The sequence below is a fragment of the Raphanus sativus genome, chromosome 8 (genome assembly GCF_000801105.2).
Source record: "Raphanus sativus cultivar WK10039 chromosome 8, ASM80110v3, whole genome shotgun sequence".
NCBI lineage: Eukaryota > Viridiplantae > Streptophyta > Magnoliopsida > Brassicales > Brassicaceae > Raphanus > Raphanus sativus.
In genome coordinates this window covers 10,329,636-10,354,574 of record NC_079518.1, presented here as the reverse complement: position 1 = coordinate 10,354,574, position 24,939 = coordinate 10,329,636, and the positions used below count along the sequence as shown (strand labels likewise).

Below are 24,939 nucleotides of genomic sequence, written 5' to 3'. Positions count from 1 at the left end.
CTTGACCGAAACTGAATCCTGCGACCCACTCGCTTCCACCACCTCCAACATCCCACCGTCTCGAGCTTTGTCCACCGTCCTCAAGCAGACTTGCAAGCCAATAGATGAAAACCATAGAAGTTTCAAATCTAGGGTAAACGACCCCTCCACATCAAGACCCCACCCCAATGGTATCCAAACCACCGCACCGCTTTACCAGAAAGCACTTCACCGCCGTAGATCTAGAGGGAAAGAACTGAAGAGATCTTGGGGTCCATGCACCAGATACGACCCCTCAGATCTGGACATGAAGCTAGAGTTTCGGCTATTCCTCCAAATTCACTGTGCCAGAAACCACTATCACTGGAAGAATCTCCACCCTACAATTTAAAGCTTCAGAACCTCAACACGAAACACAGCGTAAGGCGGAGAAGAAGAGACGCACAAATAGTGCCCTCTCACGGCAGAGACGGTCCAGACCGATCACCGGAGAGACGAAGCAGAGAGAAGAGAGAAATTGTGAATCTAAACTGAAGTTTGTGTGTGATATTAGTGTATGTAATGTAAGAATACCATACTAAAAATACTTTAAACTGATTGCCAAATTTAAATATAAAAACTATGTTAAATTTAGATATTGTTGAATATATATTAGTTCATACAAGGTGCGGACACTTGCCTAGTTTCTAAGTATGTATCTATCACTAAAGCATATTCAATACATAACTATATTTTTCAAAAAAAATTGATTTATTATAAAAGTGAATTTTACTCTATCATATGTTTATATAATGAAAATACTATTTCAAAAATATAGAATAAAGAAATTACATTATAAAGATATACATTATTGCAAAATCCACATTTGTAATAGAATTTTTTATTTTACATATGATATTTTTTTGTTTTTTTTTCAAGGGTTTAAGTTTTTTCTTTTGTCAAATAATTTCTTATTTCTTTGGTTAAGAAACATTATAAGAATTTTGAAGTGGTATTTATATTTTACTAGTTGTATACTATTACGATATATACACATATATGCTATTTACTTCGCAATTCACATAGTTATACCATATATTTATAACTATTTTGATAGGTTTATACGGTCTGCATCGACCAACCAACTTTGAGTATACTTATTATCTTTGTATGAACTAGTCAAAACTATATTCTTTGTATTAATTGCAAATAATTGTATGCATGACACAGTTTCCGTCTATGATAATTGATAAAAGCTTTGCATGCTTAAAAAAAAACTTTGCATGCTTAGATGACTGGTTGAGTTGTCTTTGTAACTAAATTATTTAATGTTTAGGAAATTGTAGTTGTTTACATTAAACTTTCTACATTTCACAATCACATTCAGCATTGGCTTCAGTTAACACAACTCTTTCGAATTACGATTTTATATGTGAATGTTCCATCATCTAACAACCCTTTGCCACAAATATTGAATTCCTTAATTACAGCTCACGTTGTCAACTTCATCATCTAATATTTTTAAAAAAGTATAATACTATTATTTTTCAAGAAAAGGTTTTTCATTTTCGTAGTATTATTAAATTTGGGTTGTTTAAAACTTTCAGATTTAATAACTTGTATCTAGGGTAATTAATGAATGACACCTTAATTCCTTAAACATTATCAAGTGACCAAAATCAAGTGAATTGTGAAGGTAAATCTCCTAATTGGAACGAAACTTTTTGTTTAAGCACTCTCAAGTGAGTCCTTTCTATCTCTTTGGTTTACTCACTATGACTATCTGCCGTCTCAGTAATCTCATGTGCAGAATTCTTGAATGTAACTTCATCGATGTTTATTTTTTGCGAGCTGAAAGCTCCATAATATGAACAATTCAACATCAACCAAATAACATGCTATTGCTAAAAAGCTTTTTTTAGGAGACAAGTTGCTTGATCAAATATTTAAGAATATATTTTTGGTGTTATCATTATAAATCTTTTCTCCATTTCAATCAAGTTGGTTATATTCTAACATTTTCATTTTTTAAAGTATTCAGTTCTAAGTATAATTGTAATTTTATGTTTCAAGTCCATAACGTATCTAAATTTATTTATTTTTTGTGTGTGTAAACGCTGATGTATAACACGTGAAAATATATACTAGTAATTATTTTTTTTACTAATAAAGTAGTGCAAATGAGAATCATGCGATTAACTAGTCTTGATATTAGGTAATAAAGTGAAACTTATATAACCTTGGATTCGTTAAAGAAACAAACTCACCAAACTGGTCTGCCATTATTAGCGTCTTTATCAATTTTATTTTCTTTCTGATTTTCGTCGACCATAAAAAACAACATGGTTATATATATATTGTTTTTTTTTCTTCAAATATTTCTTACGTAAAATAAAATTAAGAAATTAATATGAAAGTGAAAGAGTTATGATAGTTGAGGTGACTTAGCATTGACCTTTGAAAATCAAATAAGGTGGTAGGCATTGACCCTTTGCCTTAATTTTGAAAACAAAATGATACCACAAAACAAAAGTTGTTTTCCTTTATTTTCTGTGTGGGTGTAAGCCTTTCAATTTACTCATCCTTCCCATAAATTTTGTTTTAATCTTCCCCCACCCAAAAAGTTACATTCTGATTGAATATAATTCTCATTTTTACCTTTTTAGTTTTACTCCTCCTTTTGATATTTTATTAGATTTGTTTGTTCCAAAATCAAGATAATTTGATGTTGTTTTAAAGGAACGACTCCAACTATATATATGTCATGTATGTTTGATGTTGATTCAAATAAATCTACATTTAGACAGTTTTTCACGTTATGTTTTATATATTGGATTGGCTAGGCTACCATAAGGTAGATCTCTGATGTAAACTGATTACACTTCGTTATTATCTATATAATTTTCATCCTAAATTTATTTATTGTGAAGTCGTTATAATTCTAATTATCGTCTTAAATTTTGTAAAACTAATTAAACATGGTCGATATATTGGATTTTCGACAGGAAAAAAGTAATTCAACTGAACATTGGATTTTCGTAATTCAACAATTTAACATGATATTTTTTTATCAAACATATATTAGTTAGTTAATATAGAAAAATTTCTTACATTGGTTTTGAAAATAAAATTATATAAGCTATAAACGACAAAATATTATGCAATGTACGATACGATGGGAATTTGCTTTTTTCGATCGAACTTATTATAATGAAATAAGAGCAGGGTTTAGACTTTAGATAATTCATATTGTACGATGTTGACGTGGATCTTAGGTTGGCAAATGAAGCTTGTAAGCCCGTCTACAGTAATTTTCTTATGTAGTTCGTGTTTCTATAGTAGAGTCGATTGGTCATTGATCATTAATGTAGTTTAGAATCGAATGTACGCATACACTTAACAAAATTTCGGAGGTTCGATATCATATCTTTTTTGCTAAAATGGTAAACGATCGACGTCATGGCTCAACGCCATCGCACCTGCCTCTTTGGTGAAGATGATTGACAGGCAGATTCGTAACTGGTGTGTAACGGCTTCAGCTACAGGTCACAGGAAGTATGAAGCCCTGCTACAATGCTGGTTCTTTTTAAGGGGCATCTCCAATCCAACTCCATTTTTTCCTCCAAAATAGAGTAAAAGTGAGTTTGAAATAGAAAATGTTCCAACCCCACTATATTTCTCACTCCATAATGGAATTTACTCTATAAATAGAGTAATCTAATTTTTTTTTGTTCATCACTCCATTTTAGAGTAAGAAATAGAGTGGGATTGGAACATTTTTACTCCATAATCACTTTTACTCCATTTTAAAGGAAAAAATGGTGTTTTACATTGGAGATGCTCTTAGGCTCTGTTTTAAAAACATTTTGGTTTTTCTGTTTTTACCTTTGTAAAGTCAGCAAGAGCTAAACATACACTTGATGTACAAAAGTTAGTTTCTTTGAATAATTTTTACAAATATTCAAAAAAAAAAGGTTCCATATCATATCATTCTCTCATAGATAGATGTCCTCAGTATTAAATTGGCAATAGCCAACAAAAAAGAAAAATAAATAGAGATTAAAGTAATAAAATAAGAGAGATTAAGATTACCAAAAAAAGAGAGATTAAAGTAATACTTTGAAAAAACAATACGTCCACTAAATTAGTGGAAACTTTGGACTTTGCTTGCTTTATACTCTTATGCATACACTTCATTATTAGAAGGTCCACCTTTATGTTTTCTATAAGCTTTAAGAAAGGTGTTTTTAGATAGTATATTGATGTCAATAAAAAATAATATATTATTTTGATAAAAAGAATATATTATTTATTATAAAAGTTAGAAATAAATAGATGTAGACATGTTTACATATGCTTGTTTTCTTTATAGAAAGCTAACGGTCTTTTAGCACCGTTGACATATAACCACATGTTAATCGACGATAGAAAAAATTCCCATTAGAGAACTTATGATGAATGACAACTAATTTGGTGCTTTATTCCAATATTTGATACATAATAACATCTTAGCTGGTCTCTGTTTTTGAAAAGTATCAATTTTCATACTAATGATTAAATAAAATATGTCCTTAAAAAGCATAATTTTTTTAAAAATATATATTATTTACGAAGGAAGATTAAATTATGGACTATAAGTAAATATTCTGGGGATTTTTTTTTCCTAAGAGGTTGCATGAAGAGATCACATAGTTTTTGAAGCGAACCACACGAATAGCACATCATTGTGTTTTATATCGTCGACTTGGTATAGATATGAAATTTAATTGGCCTACTTAAAAGATAGGAGATTACATTCACAGGGATTACTAGTAGTATAAATCATATTGTGGTAGTCAAGTGGTTTCTATTGAATGAAAAATCGTCTTGTAAATATAGATTGAACTCTACTGCTTTGTTGGGTTTCTAGTCTCTTCCTTTGATGTTTCATAGGCTTGAGATTATATATCTCATGAAATTTGTTTCATGCTAACTTTTCCAAACTATAAGACTTCGTGTCTTATCTTGTAATAGTTATGTTTTTTAAATTGAAAGATTTTAGTCAAAAAAATAGATTAGAAATTAATTTTCCTCCAATGTGAAATTGCTAACTTCTCATATGGCTAAGTGGTGTGGATCTCTAACTCCCATGTAGAACAACCGATTAATTAAAAAAAAAAACTAGTATGCCGTTCATCATCACATATATCCACTATATTTCCTCCAATTTTTCTTTTGCATTCCAAGAAGTTATGGGCCGAATTTTCCTTTTATCTTATACATGAATAAATTGGTTTCTATCCTTCTTAGATTGTAAACTTCCAAATATGTTGAAAGCCAGGTCTTATTTTTGTGTGCGTAATATATGTAATATGTCTGTCGACACACCTAAAGAAAACAACAAACCTTCCTATATTTCACAAATCACACATGTAGTTTGAGTTTCAAGCCAATGTTACGAAATTACATAAAATTTGGAACCGCGGATGTGAAACAATGAATGATGTGAGAAACTCGTGCATGGGTTAAATATAGCATGCCTTAGACCATCTTTATTGGAGTGACTTGGGGAGTCTCTTAATGGGAGAGAGACCACGAAACGCAGAGACCGAGGAAGAAAGAGAAGGGAAAATCCCTTAATTAAAGGACATCCCTTAACCGTTTCCCGACCAAACAAAAAAAAAAAAAAAAAAGCTTAAGTCCCTTAACGGAGGGACTTCCCCAAGTCACTCCAATAATGATGCTCTTATTGCAGGGGACAATGTATATCAATTGTGCATGCATGTCTCATCTGGCTCTCAAAATTTTCAATATAAATATGGCATTTGCACAATGATCATACATATAATGAAAATTTCTAAGAGTATACTAGGAGTGATGATTGAGGATAATGATGATGACTATATGTGATTTTATCTGCGTTACAAGAAATCAAGGACGCATGCAACTTTTTCATCATTCTGCCCTTTCTTCAACTACCAGCTGAATTTTTAACTTATTATAAGGTATATTGCATACTCGTTGCTAAAATTATTTTAAAGTGAAAGTGTGTTTTATTTCTGAATTTCTTTACTTTACATTATTTTGCTGTATATCATCGATATAAAACAGTGTGCCATTGGTATTCCCGCATACATGAATCTCAAACCGAAAACTATAGATCGACAAAATCTCAAGACCGACCAGCTTTTGTTCTACAGAATCCATGAGTTTTGTAAAAGTTCAGGTCAAAACTTAGAACCTATTTTCAAATATATATTAAATAATAGAGTATGAAATACAGTAACTTCAAGTATCAGTTAAGGGTTGAATTTTATAAGACGAACTAATGATGATAAAAACTAATTTATAATTTATTTCAAATTAGTTTGACATGAAAAGATATCCAGTTTCAAAGTGTTTAGTACCACCATTTAGTATTTTAGTGTTTCCATCAGAGAAAATATCCGTTTGATGAATATATAAGCATATGGTTGTACAAGTCAATAAATCTACCATGAAGTCCTAGACCGCCCACACCCATCTAAGCCTTTTAGAATGTTTACTTTTTGTCAACCTATTTTCAACAGATTGAACCAAACGCATAACGTTAAGATGCTCATGTAGATGCCTCAGCAGCATATTCTGGAAAATATGGAAACTTTTGTCTAAAAATGCGATTAGGTTTTCTGGAAATAAAAAAGTGAACGCTAGTAATTGTGGAATATAGATGTACATAACCTAGAGATTTGTCCAAATCTGTAAAATAAAGAAGCTGGGGCTACGCCTTCTGCCACATATACATCGGAGTAGAAAAGCAGGAGTCACAAGGAGCTAAAACCAAATTCATTATTGCCATGACCATACTGAAAACAATGGGATTAAGGTTTTGAATTTATCATGTGTCCTGTGTGTATGATTACGACGTGACGTATTTCAAACGTTGCTGAGGAAATATTATTGTGTGTCTGTCTTTTTGACAGTGTATTGGAACGCAAGACCAAACAAAGTGGCAGTAAAAAGAACAGTAACACTTCAAAATAGAAAATGAAAAAATGAAAAAGTAAAAGTGAGAAGTGGTGGTTGTCTGGTATTAAGGGTACTCACTTCTCTCTTTTTCAACCCAACCCGACACACATGTCTTCTTTTATTTTTCACACACACATTTCTATTCTATTAATTCTCTATATTTTTAAATAACAAACCACACCCACCCATAAATTAAAGTTTTTTCTCTTTCCTTCTCTTTCTTTCTCTTCCCACTACAAATTGTTATATAGAAGTTCCAGAAATCTTTGACTCTTCACGTTGTGGATCTATCTATCTAGAGAGAGAGAGAAAGAGTGAGGAAGAAAGTGGTTGAACTGTAGCAGAGTCTAAATTTTATATCGTGTTGTTCCCATTGTGAAGCATGCTTCATCAGTTTTTCCGAAGGAAGTTACTCATCCATTGTCTATAGAGAGAAAGAGAGTAAGATCGAGAAAGAAAAAGAGGACTTCATAACTTTTAGAGAGAGAAAATTTGTAGGGTTTTTAAGAATTCACAGCAAGGACAAGAAACTGCTATATCCTTCTTTGCTTCCAGAAATCGGCTTGATCAGAAACTATCTACGGTATATCTTCCTCTCTCTCCCTCTTTTCTTCTTTCTTCTTTAACTATAGAAACAATCGAATCTTTGTTAAATATGCAGAAGAAAGTTAAGCTTTGTGCTGACATTGGACTTATTTAGATCTATTACTATTTGACTAATGAAGCCATGTTTATAATAAAAGACATGATCATAACAAAAATAAAGAGCCATGACATAATACGCACCTAATATCAATCATTTTCAATTCTGGTATGATAATTGCAAACAAAAGCTTTCTTTGATATTTAATGAACTTCAAGGATCATTTAAGTGTCTAGTTATTTATTAATCACATCTCTGATATGATATTAATGATATACTCTTCCCATTTCATAAAGTTACATATTTTAGAGAAAAGTTTAATTTCAAAAAAATATATTTTTTTACATTTTTAATGCATGTTTTACTTACTAATTGCAAACTTCAAAAAATTAAATTGCAAACTTCAAAAAAATTAATAAAAAAATTAATTGCATTTATTAAATTTTTATCATCTTAAAACTATGAAAAAAAGATAATCACAAAAATATGCATATATAAATGAGATTTAATGTGTGAAAAAACTAAAATATGTAACATTTTGAAACGGAGAGAGTATATCACTACGAAAACAGATCTTTTGGGAACATCAAGAAATTCTCCTATATACCAAAAAAACCTCATAATTTTAAGAATTCACAATCTTTGGATTGTGCTACTTAATTTTTATTTATTTTTGATTGTGCTAATTTATTTTGTTTTCTTTTCTTTTTGTGATAAAGTAATAAATAGAAAAATCGAAAGAGGATCAAAGATGGGAGGAGGGAGCAATAATAGTCACCATATTGACAATGGGAAGTACGTGAGGTACACTCCCGAACAAGTGGAAGCTCTAGAGAGACTCTACAATGACTGTCCTAAACCGAGCTCTATGCGCCGCCAACAGCTAATACGTGAATGTCCTATCCTCTCCAACATCGAACCTAAACAGATCAAAGTCTGGTTCCAGAACCGCAGGTACATTCTTCTTAATTATCATCATTTCTTGACACCCAAGAAACCTTATAGTTTGTAAGATTTATAGACTCTTGTTATTTTACTGTGACGTTGCAGGTGTAGAGAGAAGCAGCGGAAAGAGGCGTCGCGGCTTCAAGCTGTGAACCGGAAGCTAACCGCGATGAACAAGCTTTTGATGGAAGAGAATGACCGGTTGCAAAAGCAAGTGTCTCACTTGGTTTACGAGAACAGCTATTTTCGCCAACACCCTCAAAACGTATACATATTAGTTCATCTTTTGATTCTTTTACCTGAAACTTGAGGTATAAATTATGTAGTTGATAGTTTTTATCTGGTTTCTTGTGACTGGGGCAACAGGGAAACTTGACGACCACAGATACTAGCTGTGAGTCAGTGGTGACAAGTGGTCAGCACCACTTGACCCCTCAACATCAGCCTCGTGATGCTAGTCCTGCTGGGTAAGCTAAAGTCAACCATCTTTAGAAAATTTTTGGCCGTGGCAAGCCATCTCAATTTATTTATATGTTCTATTCAATTTTTTAGTAACAATATATTTAAATTATAAAGATATTTTTTGAAGTTTTTAATAGCTGCACTTATATATGTTTAAATTTTGCTTTAAAAATTGTAGGTTCTAAATTTAGAAATATAATCAAAATTTTAAAGTTTTATACTCTAATTTACATATTTAATTTATTTATTTTTTAAATCAAGTTTTTTTACCGTTTCACTTGTATATGGTTCTAGGGTTTTTGAAAGAATGATATATAAATTCTCAATGAATCTTTTGTGTTTTTCTTCAGACTATTGTCCATTGCGGATGAAACTTTAACAGAGTTCATTTCAAAGGCCACTGGAACCGCTGTCGAGTGGATCCAAATGCCTGGGATGAAGGTACTTCAACATAAGTCTCTAGCTTGTCTTTTAGTCTATGATTGAACGTCCATCCTTCATTACTTTACTGACAAATAAATCTGCAGCCTGGTCCGGATTCCATTGGAATCGTTGCTATTTCTCATGGATGCACGGGAATCGCAGCTCGTGCTTGCGGCCTCGTGGGTCTTGATCCCACAAGAGTAAGTATTATCACTTGCTTCTAACTGTTACATCCTCATCAATCAACCAAGAACGTAAATAACATTTATGTTTTATCCCTCAGGTCGCAGAGATCCTGAAAGATCGGCCTTGTTGGTTGCGTGATTGTAGATCTCTTGATATTGTTAACGTCCTCTCCACTGCAAATGGTGGAACCCTAGAACTAATCTACATGCAGGTATTGATGAGTGATGATCAAGAAACCTAGAGAATCATATTCAAACACTAACCAATAATTTTTTTTTTCTTATGAAAGATGTATGCACCGACAACATTGGCACCAGCTCGTGATTTTTGGATGCTACGTTACACATCTGTAATGGAAGATGGGAGTCTTGTGGTATATACTTATGAAACCATCCTTAGTTATTATTTTTTGTTTCTTTTTTCGATCAGTTGGTTATATTGAATTAATCGATACAGATATGCGAACGGTCGTTGAACAATACACAAAACGGGCCAAGTATGCCTCCATCTCCTCATTTCGTTAGAGCAGAGATTTTACCAAGTGGCTACCTCATTAGACCTTGTGAAGGAGGTGGATCCATTCTTCACATTGTTGATCATTTTGATCTTGAGGTACAAACCGTTCACTAGTTCATATTTTCTTTAATTTAGGTACACTTGTTTCTTGTATAATTCTTGTTGCACAAGAAACCTAACTCTTGGGTGTGAAAGTGATGTGTTTCCGCTGTTTCTACCCTTCAATTTTGCTTCTTTCAACATTTCAATCTTCACTTTTTCTTATCATATAAGTTTTGTTTTTCCAATAATGTTAAATAAACTTAGTTTAAATTTTCTGTAGCCATGGAGTGTACCAGAAGTTCTTCGTTCTCTTTATGAGTCTTCAACGTTACTCGCCCAAAGAACAACCATGGCGGTAAGATTCCTAAAGCACTTTGTGTTTTGAACTATTGCAACCTTACTCTTGAAAAATACGTAAATAATAACATGTGGTTTCCTTTATGCAATTTACAGGCTCTGCGCTATTTGAGACAAATATCTCAAGAGATTTCACAGCCTAACGTATCCGGTTGGGGAAGAAGACCAGCTGCTCTTAGAGCACTTAGCCAAAGACTCAGCAAGTAATTTAAAAGCTTCTCACACTTCTAAAACTTAAAGAAACCACACTAAAACATGTCTTCTAAAACTTAAAATGTTTCTTATACTCCCAGAGGATTCAACGAAGCAGTCAATGGGTTTAGTGATGAAGGCTGGTCGATGCTAGAGAGCGATGGTATCGATGATGTTACTCTTCTTGTGAACTCCTCTCCCACAAAGATGATGATGACTTCAAGTCTCCCGTTTTCCAATGGCTTCACTTCTATGCCTAGCGCGGTGCTATGTGCCAAAGCTTCCATGTTATTACAAGTAATTAAGCTCACTGAATCATAAATTTGAGATTCTCAATTTCTTCCTTTTTATCCATCATTAAGGGTGTTTTTTATTGTGTAGAATGTTCCGCCCTCAATTCTTCTGCGATTCTTGAGGGAACATAGGCAAGAATGGGCAGATAATAGCATCGATGCGTATTCGGCTGCAGCCATCAAAGCAGGGCCTTGTAGCTTACCAATCCCTCGCCCAGGGAGCTTTGGTGGTCAAGTCATTCTTCCTCTAGCTCACACTATAGAAAATGAAGAGGTAAGTGGACTAAGGGTTCCTCGAAATCAAATCAATATAACTAGTTTTTTTTGTTGTTCAACTCAATATAATTACTATGTTTAACTTGTGAAAATAATAATCTAAACTTGTGCTTTTTCCGCCTTTTGTTTATGGCAGTTCATGGAAGTGATTAAGCTTAAGAGCTTGGGGCATTACCAAGAAGATATGATGATGCCTGCGGATGTCTTCCTTCTACAAGTAAGACCTCATTGTTTCAACGTTAATATTTGTGTGTTATGTTTGTATTTACATGCAAAAAATATATTTCTCAAAAAACTACACATCTTTTAAAAATTACAAATTCAAAATAATAACTCTTAACCTAAATTCACTTCTTCATTTTTCTGGAATTAGTAAGGATGTTAACATGGGTGATTGCCCATGGATTTATCCAAACCCACTAATATTTGGTTGGGTTTTTACCCATCCAAAATTAATTGGGTTAATAATGGGTATAAATTTTAAAACCCATATTCATAGTGGATAAAACAAAAGGGTAATGGGTACCCATAGGTTTTCAATTATGTTTTCAATTATATGATTATATTTTACACTATTTTAATTAAATAAGAAAATTTGCAAAAACTTTTTTTCTGTCAAAACCCAAAAAAAAAAAAATTCCGACAAAATCAAAACACATGTTTTTCAACCAAAACTGGAAATCGGATTTTCCCGGCAAAACCAAAAAAACCGGGTTTTTCCGCCAAAAACGGAAAACCGGGTTTTCGCGCCAAAATTTGAAAACTGAATTTTTCCGCCAAAATCCGAAAACCGAATTTTTCCGCCAAAACCAGAAAAATATCTCACATTAATGATATTAATAATTTACATGATCTTTTTAGAACAAATAAAATAGTAATTTGGGTACCCATGGGTAAATCTATACACATTTAGGTTATTTTTATGGGTTAAATTTTAGCTTTGATATTTCTGGGTTTTCACAGGTTGGATATAAATTGGGTTGGATTATTGATGGGTTGGGTTGGACTGGATTATTTTACCCACATTAACATCCCTAGGAATTAGTTTTGAGTTTCCTCTGTTTCTCAGTGATTCATCTTCTTGGAAATTATTCTTATGATTCTAACATAAAATTTATGGTTTAATGATTTAGATGTGCAGCGGGGTGGATGAGAACGCAGTTGAATCTTGCTCAGAGCTTATCTTTGCACCAATTGATGCCTCTTTCTCTGATGATGCTCCAATCATCCCTTCCGGCTTCCGCATCATTCCCCTAGATACCAAATCAGTACGTCCAATTCAAACCATAATTACAATCAACAACTTCAGTCAAATCAAATGCTAATCGAATCCAAATAATTTTGTTTATAGGAGGGAGTGAGTCCTAACCGAACGCTAGACCTAGCATCAGCTCTAGACGTAGGGAGCAGAACAGCTGGAGACTCATGCGGAAGCAGAGGAAACACAAAGTCAGTGATGACAATAGCATTTCAGCTAGCTTTTGAGATGCATATGCAAGAGAATGTAGCCTCAATGGCTAGACAATATGTAAGAAGTGTGATCGCATCGGTCCAACGAGTTGCAGTTGCTCTCTCTCCTTCTTCTCATCAGCTAAGCAGTGGCCTGCGTCCACCACCAGCATCGCCCGAAGCTCACACACTCGCTCGCTGGATTTCTCATTCATATAGATGTTACCTTGGCGTTGAACTACTTAAACCTAATGGAACCGATCTTCTCAAGTCTCTTTGGCACCATCCTGACGCCCTAATGTGTTGTTCACTCAAGGTACTTTGTTCTCATTCGCGTTAGCATGCATCATCATATAAAGTATAGAGATAGTATTAAAATTCGGTATATTATGGACCGCTGAAACTGCTCGCCCCTTCTAATTTGGACTTCAGCAACCCCTCTAGGTCCTTATCAAATACTCCCTCTGTTTTTTAAAGATAGATGTTTTAGAAAAATAAATTGTTTCACAAAGATGTATTTTTTATGTTTCCTATACAAAAATTGCAAATTTCAATAAAATTGATTTAATTTATTGAAAGACTATTGGTTAAAATGCATTAAAATTTGATAATTTCTAAAAATGATGTATAGTTAATGTGTTTTCTTAATATGTGTGAAAACACCAAAACATACATCTTTAAAAAACAGAGGGAGTATATATTTAGAATATAGAAAAATAGAAAATGTGAAGGGAAGTGTCCATAGAACACTAAAACTAATGGATGTTTTGGTGCTCTTGGTACTATAAATTTTTGAAATGCATGATTTGCTCCTTGCAATATTTTAATCAGCAACGCTTAATACATGGTTTTGAAAATTTATAACTTCTCTTACAAGAATGTGGACTGGTTTGATCATTGCAGGCCTTACCTCCAGTATTCACATTTGCGAACCAGGCTGGTTTAGACATGCTGGAGACAACGTTGGTGGCCCTTCAAGATATTACTCTGGATAAAATCTTCGACAACAACGGGAAGAAGACATTATGCTCCGACTTCCCTCAGATCATGCAACAGGTACTTTAAATCGTCATTATTTATGTTTCAACAAACAAAACAAAAAGGGTTGAAACATTGGTGTAACGGTGCAATGTGGATCCAATAACAAAATTTCAGGGGTTTATGTGTATTGATGGAGGAATATGCATGTCAAGCATGGGAAGAGCAGTAACATACGAAAAAGCTGTTGCATGGAAAGTGTTAAACGACAACGAAGATCCTCATTGCATCTGCGTCATGTTCCTCAACTGGTCTTTTATCTGATTTTTTTGAAGGTTTTCGTTAATTATCGAAATACATAGAGACCTTTTCTTCAGAGATATATTTATATATACTCTTAACTTTTAGTTAATTTGTTTCTAGTTGTAGATCCAGGAGAATGACTATCTTATTTTTTTTTATTGTCTTTCCAACACTCCGGTAACAAAATGTTCAGAGACTTCAACAGTTTTTTTTTTTTGGATTTTCCACAAGTATTTTTATGAGTATTTTTTTAATCTTAAAATATCGCAAATTCATAGAAAAACTCAAACTAATTCCCAAAATAATGATGCGGTTTACGATGAACTCTCACCTCCAAACATCAGAGCCGTGCCTAATGTGTTTTAAAAAAGGCATTTGTCACAGACCCCTAAAAATATATAAGTGTTTAGGGTCCCATAAATCACCAAAACGTAGTACATAATATAGTTTTAGAGTTAAAAGTCTTCTAACTCTCAATGATGTTGAACAAGTTTGAATCTCTTATGTGTTCTTTTGTAAATTTGTTGAACAAAAATTTATATAGAAAACGAAATGTTTCGGTAAGTAAATGTGGTGTTGTTTCCTGTATCGTTTTTGTTTATTGGAACTATCAATCTTTTTATTACCTATTAGTATTTTTTTTCTCTTTTGTTTCTACATGCCTTCGCACGGCACTGCCAAACATTTGAATGAGCCGTAAAATATATTCATATATGCGTGGTCACAAGATAAAATGTAGTGGGATGTTTTCGAATCCAGATTACTTAGCAATTCCAAAGCTTACTATTAGACCATCACTTTGTGATTATTTTTATGAGTATTTAGTAGCATGTTTTTAGACATTTTTACGTTAGCAGGATAAGCGAACATTTGTTGAAAGTTATTTATTTATTCACAAGAGTATTAACGAGTACGTATGGGCCGAAGCAAAGTCCAAATAAGCTCATGGACTACTAATTAAAACCCGACAAGGAAGACATTGACGTACATTCGTTTTTACAAAAGAAAACGAGCCATAATGTTTGTGTGGTTAATACTCTCTCTAGTTAAGAAACTTAGTATTTAATACTCCCTCCGTTTCAAATTATATGTCGTTTTGGAGTAAATTTTTCGTTTCAAAATAAGTGTCGTTTTATGATTTCAATGCAAAATTTATTGACTTTTTAATTTAATCTATTTTTCTATTGGTTGAAATCTAATTAGGTGTATTGGTAATGCTGTTTTTATCTAGTAAATATACAAAATTAAACGTTTTATTAATCTGTGTGCCGAAGTTTAGAACGACAAATAAATTGAAATGAAGGGAGTACTCATTAGTCATAAAGCTATAGAGTATAGACTGTTTTTGTAAACTTAGTATTTAATGCCACTGTTTCCAAAAAAAATATTTAAATATAATGTTTGTGTGGTTAATACTCTCTCTAGTTAAGAAAAATACATATAAAAGTTAAGAATATACTTATAGATAATGTTTGTGTGGTTAATGCCAAGAATAATTAGTTCCACACAAACAAATCTTTTTTGTGGTTAATACTCTCTTTTTTTGTCAACAAACATCTTTCTTTAGAAAACGAAAGGAATATACTTATAGTTATAAAAAGAACAGTTTTGTATGGTTAGTATTCGTTTAGAATATATTTCTGTAATATCCCCTATATATTAATCATGGAACATTACAACATGTTTTGTAACCACTTGTCATCACTAGGATGATTCTCAGAAATCCTTAGAAAAATATGTTGATCTATATACATATATATTATACTTTTTATTAAACTAATTATCATATTAATTAGTAGTCAATGATAATTAGTAGTCTTAAATTCTTTCCTTAAATAAAAGCTACGTAAGTTTATTTCCTTAAATAAAAGCTACGAAATTACCTAATATGATTAACGTATATATGATAATTAATGATTACAAATCAAAAATATTTGATAAAAAAATTTGTATCCTTTACATTTTATTTTAATTAATATTATAAAAAAATCACTTAAACATATTTAAAAAAATAGATTTTTCATATATGTTATATTTTGAATTTTTTAAAACGTCTATAAACTACCAAAAATTGTGAGATGTTATTAAGATGATATTTTTTAAAACGGAACCTGATCCGAAACAAAATATTTTGAATATCGAATATATCGAAACCAGATTTATATACTTAAATATATTAATTATTTTTAAAATTTAATATCTAAAAGAATATAAAAATATATAAAATGTTATTAAGTTGTCCAAAATACTTGAAAATATTTACAAATAGTTAAAAATACATGATTAAAATAGTTAAATGATATTCAAAATACCAATATTTCAAATATCTATTGATTTCTTATCCGAATATTGAAGCTAACCAAATTTTATGTTAAGTTTAAGTATTTTAGCTTGCATTATACACATTTATATGTTATAAATAATTTTTTATTTTTATATTTTGAGAAATTTAAAGTATATACAAATTTTTTTAAAAAAATAAAATGAGTTATCTGAGTTCAAATCCAAACTGAACCCGCAGATCCGAACCGGATCAAACTCACAAAAAATCGAAACATAACTGGACCGAACCAAACCAAACTGAACTAAATGGTATCCGAATGTCCACCCCAAATCAAATGTAAAAAAAATCTTGATAACAAGATGCATTCTAATTGTAATATTTCAATACAACATATTTTAAAAAACTCATCCCGCGCATGGCGCGGATTATCATCTAGTCTTTTATTGTTTGAAAATCAGATGTAATGAACGTATAAATCAAGCGAAAACGAAATGGAACAGACTGTAAAGAATAAACTACTTGTTAGATTATAAATCAGCAATCCAGAAAAATGAAATGCCATAAAACCATATAGAACGCACCATGTCAAATGCTTTAATTCACTTTTTATTACGATAAATTGAAAACCACAGGCATGAAATATAATGAGCTTTCACAACATACACAAGGTTTACAGATTCATTTCCATTTTATTCGCCCAATTTTTAAGAAAAAAATCAACAAAGGATTCAAGATCTTCCTTCTTCCAACCATCAACAGGATCAGACACAAACGACCACTCGAGTAGACAAACTTTTCCACCGTCTACTGTCCAGTGGCGGACCCACTAAGGTAAATGAGGTGTCAGCTGACATCCCTTAAATATGATAAATGTTAAAAACGCATGTACTAAACGTAAAGTTTCTGCAGCATTAGTGGTTCTAGTAGTACTCTGACCCCCCTAATATCTTGAGTTCGAGCCCACTGAGACACCTCTATTTTAGTTTTACTCCTCCTATAAGTGGTTTGACCCCGGTTAAAACCAAACCTGGGTCCGCCACTGCTACTGTCGTTACTTTGATTGTCGCCACGTAAGATCTGAACCCTACGTTATTCTCGAGGACCTCATAGCTCAAACACCGTTCGACAGGATCGATCATGACCAAACGCTCTCTAGCCCATTTGGTTTCCTCCTCGTCCTTGGTTTTGGTGGAGGTACAGTATCGGACCAGACCGGGCTGACCATCGGTTCCTTCGACACGGTAACATGCAGTGGCGGAGCCAGAAATTTTTTGATTGGGGTCATAATATATAAATTTTATATATAAATTTTATATGTAAACTTTATTATTATAGAAATAATTTTTTCTTTTACAAAATTAATGGAATATATGAAAGTTTATACATAAATTAGTGGGATCAAATGTTAAATTTTAACTAAGTATTGTAATAATTTTAGAAAAATACACTGAAAAAAATTTGTCCCCCAATTTTACTGGGGTCACCTGACCCCACACCCACCTCTCTCCCTCTGCCCCTGGTAACATGTGTCAATGGTTGGTAACCACTTGTGGATATTGCAGAAGTCTGAAACAACTGACCAGATTTGCTCCGCCGTTTACTTGGGCGACTTTTTTTCCCTCCCACCTAAGCGACGCCGTTTCTCGTTCCATTTGACCGGTGAGTTTGAAGATTGGTATAGTTAGTTGCTTCGGTGTAATGTTTCTCAAGGAGTTTGGTAGCACAAAGCTATTTATACTCGATGTCAAGCGTGTAATTGATACTATACTTGCGATTTTACCCTCAATTCAGGCCCAAACTGAGATCCAATCACAAAGAATGCATGGTCCGCCGTCGACCAAAAAAAATGGATGGTCCAATGCTCTCTATGTAAACCCACACGCGCCCAAAATCTCCAACTATTTATTATTATCATATATGATTCATTATTGATTTTCTTAACAGTGTAATATTATTTTCTATAACAAATATTTTAATTTTTAACAGATATTTTAATTGATATACGAAGATCCCCATTATACGGTTCTATTTATATCATGTTGAAGATTTTTGTTCTGTTAACAAGGAAATGATCCGCATTTTAGAATATCTTACTTTATTTTCTACTCCAAAACAGATTAATTCTATTTAAGAGTTGAGTTTTGCTTCAGTGTATTACTCCATTTTCTACTCCAAAATATAATATTTCTACATATATTATGTTTTGAATTTATTTAAAAACTAGTAATATCAACTTTCATTTATACTATTTGCAAAACAGTTCACTTTTAGTTTTTAAAATTTCTATTAAATACAATATTAACCACAATTTTTTAATTATATAAATAAAATTACTCGACAAGGTTTAAAAAGAAAATATTTATTACTTTAAAAATTACATTATATAGTTTAAACACAATAATACATCAACTTAAATTATTCATTAGAATTAGTATAATTTTCCGACAAATGATCAACTAATGCATTTTGAAATAAAAAGGAGCTTCTTTATCTTGTAATTCCATACAAGATCCAAATATCCGAGTATATATTCAAGCTCAACAAGCATAGTTTTACAAAATCGAAGTCTTCAACAACAAGCTCCTCCTCCATCTACACGTTTGGATTATATTTTAATAATTTTAATTGATCCGGAGGTGATTTACCGGATTATTAAACAATTATATTTGTTGTAAATTTTATTTTATGTTATTTCTTTTGTATGGTACTTATCTTTTATCTTTTATATGTATGATCTCTTATGTTTTATATTATATATATTTTGTTGCATAAACAGTTCATTAGATGGATATTTATATAATTAATAAATATTAATAGTAAATTTTATAATATATATTATAAAATAATAATAATATACTTATTTATAATAATATTTTATTAATCGAAAAATATTTAGATATGGAGGATTATTTTATAAAAAAAAAGTTCAGCTCCATTTTGGAATAATGGATTGGTTAATTCCATATTTAGAGTAATCATGTTTATTATTCTATTTTGAAGTGGAGTCGGAGATGATTTTACTGCAAAAATAGAGTTTGAATTAGGTTTTAGAGTGTAGTTAGAGATGTTCTTAGGCTCGACTAGTCCCCCTGAACACACATTGCTTGGTGATGTTGAAGATTTTACATAAATTTTTCTTTATTAATCCAAGATAAATGACAAATTATCCCTGTTGATATTCTAATCCTATTTGGTAAGGTAGAACCATTAATACCACTGAATCAAAGATCGTTCACAACTTATTACTGATTTGTAGAAGAGCTATTTGTATTATTCCTACTTCATAACAAATTATTATAACTAGTTGGACAATTAAAATTTAAAAGTGTTAAAATTATATTGTTGTTTCTATTTATTTCCGAACTAAACTTTTCAGTCCCACTATCCGACACTGCAAAGATATTTCGTTAAGGGAGTGAAATGGAATATGGAGAAAGAGATGCTACAATTCAACTTTATATCTCACTCTATAATGGAGTTTACTCCCTAAATAGAGTAATCATTTTTTTTATCCATAGTTTCATTATGGAGTGAGATATAGAGTTGTGTTGGAGAAATTTTACTTCATTTTCTTTTTCTATTCTATTTTAGAAAAAAAAATAGAATTTTACAATGGAGATACTCTATGTAAAACTCTATTTTTTCCTCTGAAATAGAGTAAAAGTGATTTGGAGTAAAAATGCTTCAACTTTATTCTATTTTTTACTTCATAGTTGAGTAAATTTTATTATGGAATAGAAAATAGAATTGAGTTGGAACATTTTTTACTTTGTAATCACTTTTATTTTATTTTGGATGAAAAAATGGAGTGGATTGAAGATGCTCTTTCATATCTCACTACATTTTGAAGTTTACTCTATAAATAGAGTGGCCTATCTTTTTTGTTCTAACTCCATTATGAAATGAAAAATAAAGTATGATTAGAACATTTTTATTTCATATTCCATTTTACTTCATTTTGGAGAAAAAATAGAATTTTACTTTGGAGATCTGATACAAAAATTACGAGACATTAAACTTTATAATAGCACAATGGCGAAACTCTTCTAGTCTTCTAACCATACCGAAATCAACCTCAAGCTGTATACTCTCGTTTACTCATCAGTCATCATTACCTTACCAAAAGTCTACAGCAACTACCTCTCAGATTTCTGTAATCAAAGCGAAATTATACCAAGCTTTTGTTAGTTATTAAACAATACTAGATTCTTTCTCCGCGCTACGCGCGGAAAAGTGTGTTGATAGTTTTTTTTCCGATTATATATTTCAATGTTTGTGTTTGGAATAAGAGTGATGTATTTCTCAAAGCAATGAAAAAGTTGGTGATTTTCTTAGGAGTGCTTAATCCAGTAAAAACAAACTAATTATAATCGAACTTGCCGAGATTAAAAAGTGGTTTTAATTTGGGAATCCATAATATACTGAATATATGTGATTTTCAAGAAACCGCGCTATCCAGAATACTTCGAATAAATGTGGTTTAATCAGTTTTTTTATAATGATTATTTAAATATTTTGTTTCCCAAAAGCCTAAGTCATCTACATTTGTTAAATGGAACACACTTATTTCCATAGTTAGATGTTTATATACTTTGGCCGAAGATATTTTCAAACCCCTAAATTTTTTTTTTCTGATGTCTCATTCGACATAGAAATATTTTTCGTGGAGGCGCGTGGACCAGGATACGAACTCTCCTTCCAACATATTTTAAATTTTCGGCCATTTTCCATTGGTTTCTAATGATCTTCATGTTGGTTGCTTTTACAAAATGTTGATCTCACATTGGGTGCATTATTTGTGGTGCGTAATATTTTGAGTTTGTGGGTTCGTATTTTTTATTTTTACATGATTTTACCATTTATTTTAATAGTTTTTTATAAAAAATAAGCAAAAATATAAAAATGAAAATATGTTAAAAGAAAATAATATTTTCTGATCTATTTAAAAATTGTTCTTTTGATTCACTTGGTAATAGTTAGTGACTGTAGAGTATTATTTTGTTTTGTAGTTTCTTAGGTTAAAGAGGAATAACATAAATAATTTTTTATAGATTAATGCAATAAAAATAGAATAAATAAGTGATAGCTGCAACAAAATAAATATAGTTAAACTTAAAACATAAGTAAAGTCTGTCGATGTTCCGAAAGGAATACGTAGGTATGCATTACGTTTTATCATTTTTTTGTATATTTGAAGTCTTCTTAATAGTTTTATCTATGAATATATTGACCGAGTGAAGATCATATAATTATATATTTAAGTGCACACTGGTCCTACTTTTGTAAAATCCTCTTGGCAAACTTAAATAGATTTCAACTAAAGAGAATAATATACCATATTAGTATAATATGGCCTCTCAGTAAAAAGTGTCGGAAGATTAATTAAGAAACATTATTAAATTTTCAGTTTCATTATTCAACATTTGTATAATATTTTTTTAACATAATTTAACATGCAGAGGACTTGATTTCTTCGATGCCTATATAGTGTATACTAAATTTGAGCTGAAAGGAAGACATGTATATTGAAAAATCTCTCATTGAAAGGTTAAACAGCACCCACCGCATTGAGTTTAATTAAAAATAGATAAAGTTCTAAATTATAGTGCATAACCAAACGAAAAGTACGACATATAAACATAAGAACATGTAATGGTGATTTGTGTTTTCTAGGTGGGTCTAATCCAACCATGCCTTCTTCTTTCCATTCTTTGGGTCAACAATCTGATGGTTTGGTGCTGAAAGCCCTCCTTCTGGTACAGCAGCAAATGAGAAAGTTTGATGGTTGGCATTTGTATTTTCACCAAGTGCTGCTGCCACACCATCAGTCTTTGCTACTGGTACCGGCAGAGACCTTAGATGCTATTAGATTCTGGACAGGAATCCCGATCATCAGAACCATGTTGAGCTCCCTGTTCACAACGTATCAATTAAGATGAATAAATTACTTTCTAAACATCATATCTAATCCCAGTTTTAGGGACTCACATTGCCAAAAAAGTCTTGGAGTGGTGCACGCTGACACTCAGTAAAAAAACGGGAGATGGTGAAGGTTTGATGCTTGGAAGTGAAGTTAACACTCCTGGCTTAAGCTGAAAAGTGAAGGTCTTCCGAAAAATGTCAGCACAAACTGGGCCAGTTCACTATACACAGGAGTACTGACACCAACACCATGCAATCAAACACACAGTGTCTTAGAAAACTAAACACAGAAAGGAAATTACTATTAATACTAATTGGATGAAAGATAAGTCTACTGAAATTTGCGCAGCTTCAGAAGCTTGAATGCTGGTTAACCTAGCCATGTCCATATCAAAAAACTGAGCACACACATACACATATACATACACATAACTGTTTGCATTTGTCTAAGAGAATGATCTGGTAAGGCAAAAGTCACGTTTGCCTTGTAAGACTTTTTTATGAAATTCAACACGTTCTCTGCAAAAAATTTCATATTGATTTCGGGACTCTGCCAAAACCCTCAAGAAACTAAGCCAAAGATATATATGTACCTGAAGATGACTTCCCAGAGAAGGACCTGCTAGAATTGTGCAGCTTGCTTTTCGTCTGTAGCTTAATTTTTGAAGTTTTCAGAACTGGGTATATCTTGAAGAAAAATGGATCAGAAGCCAGTGGTCTAACGTTAAATATTGTTTCACGGTGGAAGAGATTAAATTACCTGAAACCATTAGAGTAACATACCAACATTTTACAGAGGAAGTTGTCAAAATCCTAATCCAAGTATGTACCTTGCTCTTCAGAGCATTAGTTGACGTGTCTATAGAAATTGACTCCATTGGGAAAAACACTGTTCAGAAACAAAATAATAGAATCTGGAATTGAATGTCTCTGCTGGCATGTCTAACATTAGAATATACAGAGAGCCCGAGATTTTACTTTTCTCGTAGGAAAAATCAATTGGAATGTAACAGTTTAAGAAAAAAACGATTGGAATGTAATAGTTTACCTTGTTTATACTGGAAAGTGCGTATATTGCACCTATTATGCTGCTTGTGCTCTCGAAGTCAATCCCAACACTGTAATGAGAAGCTCAAAATAAGAGCTCAGGAGGTCGATGCCACAGCGTTTCAACATGAGTTGTAAAATGACGATGTTATGAGGAGATTCTAAAATCCGCCATCTTGTCCGTTTATGAGAAGAGTCTAGGGATTTTTTTAATAGCCATGAAGTACATGATTAGTGGGATAATGATCAAGCCCTTTAATAGCTGAGTCATGTAGCATTTAACCTGAAAGAGAAGAAGAGAGATCATGTGATTGATGGTTACCAAGATTCTTTAGAGTAGAAGCAATAAAAACAGTACATGGGGCTCTGAGATCTCGACACAAAGTAAATGAAGAGTCACAAGAAATCATGTAGATGATAGAGGATTCGTTTCACAAACTACTAACATGACGGGATTGTTAAATAGCAGAAACGGCTGTATTGCGGATCTGTAAGTATAGTGATGCAAAACAGTAATGAGAATTAAGGACAAATATTATGATTGAATTAAAGGCCATAACTACAGGCCATGAAACTTGTTTAGTAACATATACTGAAAAAGGAGGAAGTGGGTGAGGGAAGGCCATGTCCCTGAAGCTCCAAGCTCAACATTTCCTCTTGTTCCCTGTACACCATCGTATTTTACTTTCTGTAAAATAATTATTCAGGTAAGAATAGCTTGGAGTTAAATCAAAAGAGAGAGATGGAGTGAGTACATGTGAAGTATCAGTGCTTGATGCTGAGCCATCCAAATGATCTTTTGATCTGCAGAATGAACTTTTGAACCAACACAGTTTTTAAAACCTGACGTGGGTGTCTCATCACTCAAGGAATCAGAAGCAATTCCATCCTATCAACTCAATAAATCAATGGCCACAGAGAATCAGAATAGACGCTATGAGTTTAGCTTCGGTTTCTTACCTCCTTTAAGCCTTTAACTCGTGAACCTTTCTTTGAAAAATTCTCTGCTTTTTATCTGGAACATACAAACAAAACAAAATAGATTATTGTTTCTAGACATATCAAACACTAACTGTACGGAATCAACTTTTCAACCTATATTCGTAAGGAAATCTCGCAGAGAAATTATGACTTCAAAATCAAATTAGTGGAGACCCTTTTAGAAGTGAGTTACTTCAAAATCAAATTACAGGCTTCTCAGTTCACAGAGTCGATTGAACCGGTTGTCTTCATCGCGATTGAATTTGGAGAGAGGAAAATCAATTTGGATGTAAATCGAAGTGGAGGGTTTATAGAGGATCCGAAGGAGGCAGCCAACGGACCCCATTAATGGGGTTAATGGAGGATTAAAGAGTGAGAAGAGGTGGGGAGAAATTGATTTCACAGCCGATTGCCTCTGAAACGGAAGGAAGAGGAAGATGAACAGGACTCGAGATTGGAGAGAGCACGCGGCCCTTAGGGTTTACGCAAGAAAGTGATGTGAGCATGGTTAACAGGCTGGGACAAACAGGCTGGGACAAACAAAGCAACGTCGAAGCCCTCCTTCTGATGGTTCAACAATCTGATGGTTTGGTGCTGAAAGCCCTCCTTCTGGTACAGCAGCAAATGAGAAAGTTTGATGGTTGGCATTTGTATTTTCACCAAGTGCTGCTGCCACACCATCAGTCTTTGCTACT

The 24,939-nt window shown here is 32.5% G+C and overlaps 1 protein-coding gene and 1 pseudogene across 1 annotated transcript; one reads left to right on the top strand and one right to left on the bottom strand.

Annotated features, from left to right (window-relative positions):
* The first annotated feature begins 7,158 nt into the window (after positions 1-7,158).
* LOC108819006 (homeobox-leucine zipper protein ATHB-8) lies at positions 7,159-14,243 on the top strand. The gene is made up of 18 exons (XM_018591990.2): positions 7,159-7,528; positions 8,308-8,542; positions 8,639-8,798; positions 8,900-9,000; positions 9,346-9,436; positions 9,523-9,618; positions 9,702-9,815; positions 9,894-9,977; positions 10,061-10,216; positions 10,443-10,517; positions 10,616-10,722; positions 10,813-11,008; positions 11,093-11,278; positions 11,417-11,497; positions 12,414-12,548; positions 12,632-13,045; positions 13,633-13,785; positions 13,885-14,243. Exons 2-18 carry the CDS (start codon positions 8,340-8,342, stop codon positions 14,029-14,031), a joined length of 2,499 nt encoding a protein of 832 aa, XP_018447492.1. The 5' UTR covers positions 7,159-7,528; positions 8,308-8,339; the 3' UTR covers positions 14,032-14,243.
* Positions 14,244-16,964: 2,721 nt separating this feature from the next.
* LOC108821788 (lachrymatory-factor synthase-like) lies at positions 16,965-17,946 on the bottom strand (annotated as a pseudogene).
* Positions 17,947-24,939: the final 6,993 nt, after the last annotated feature.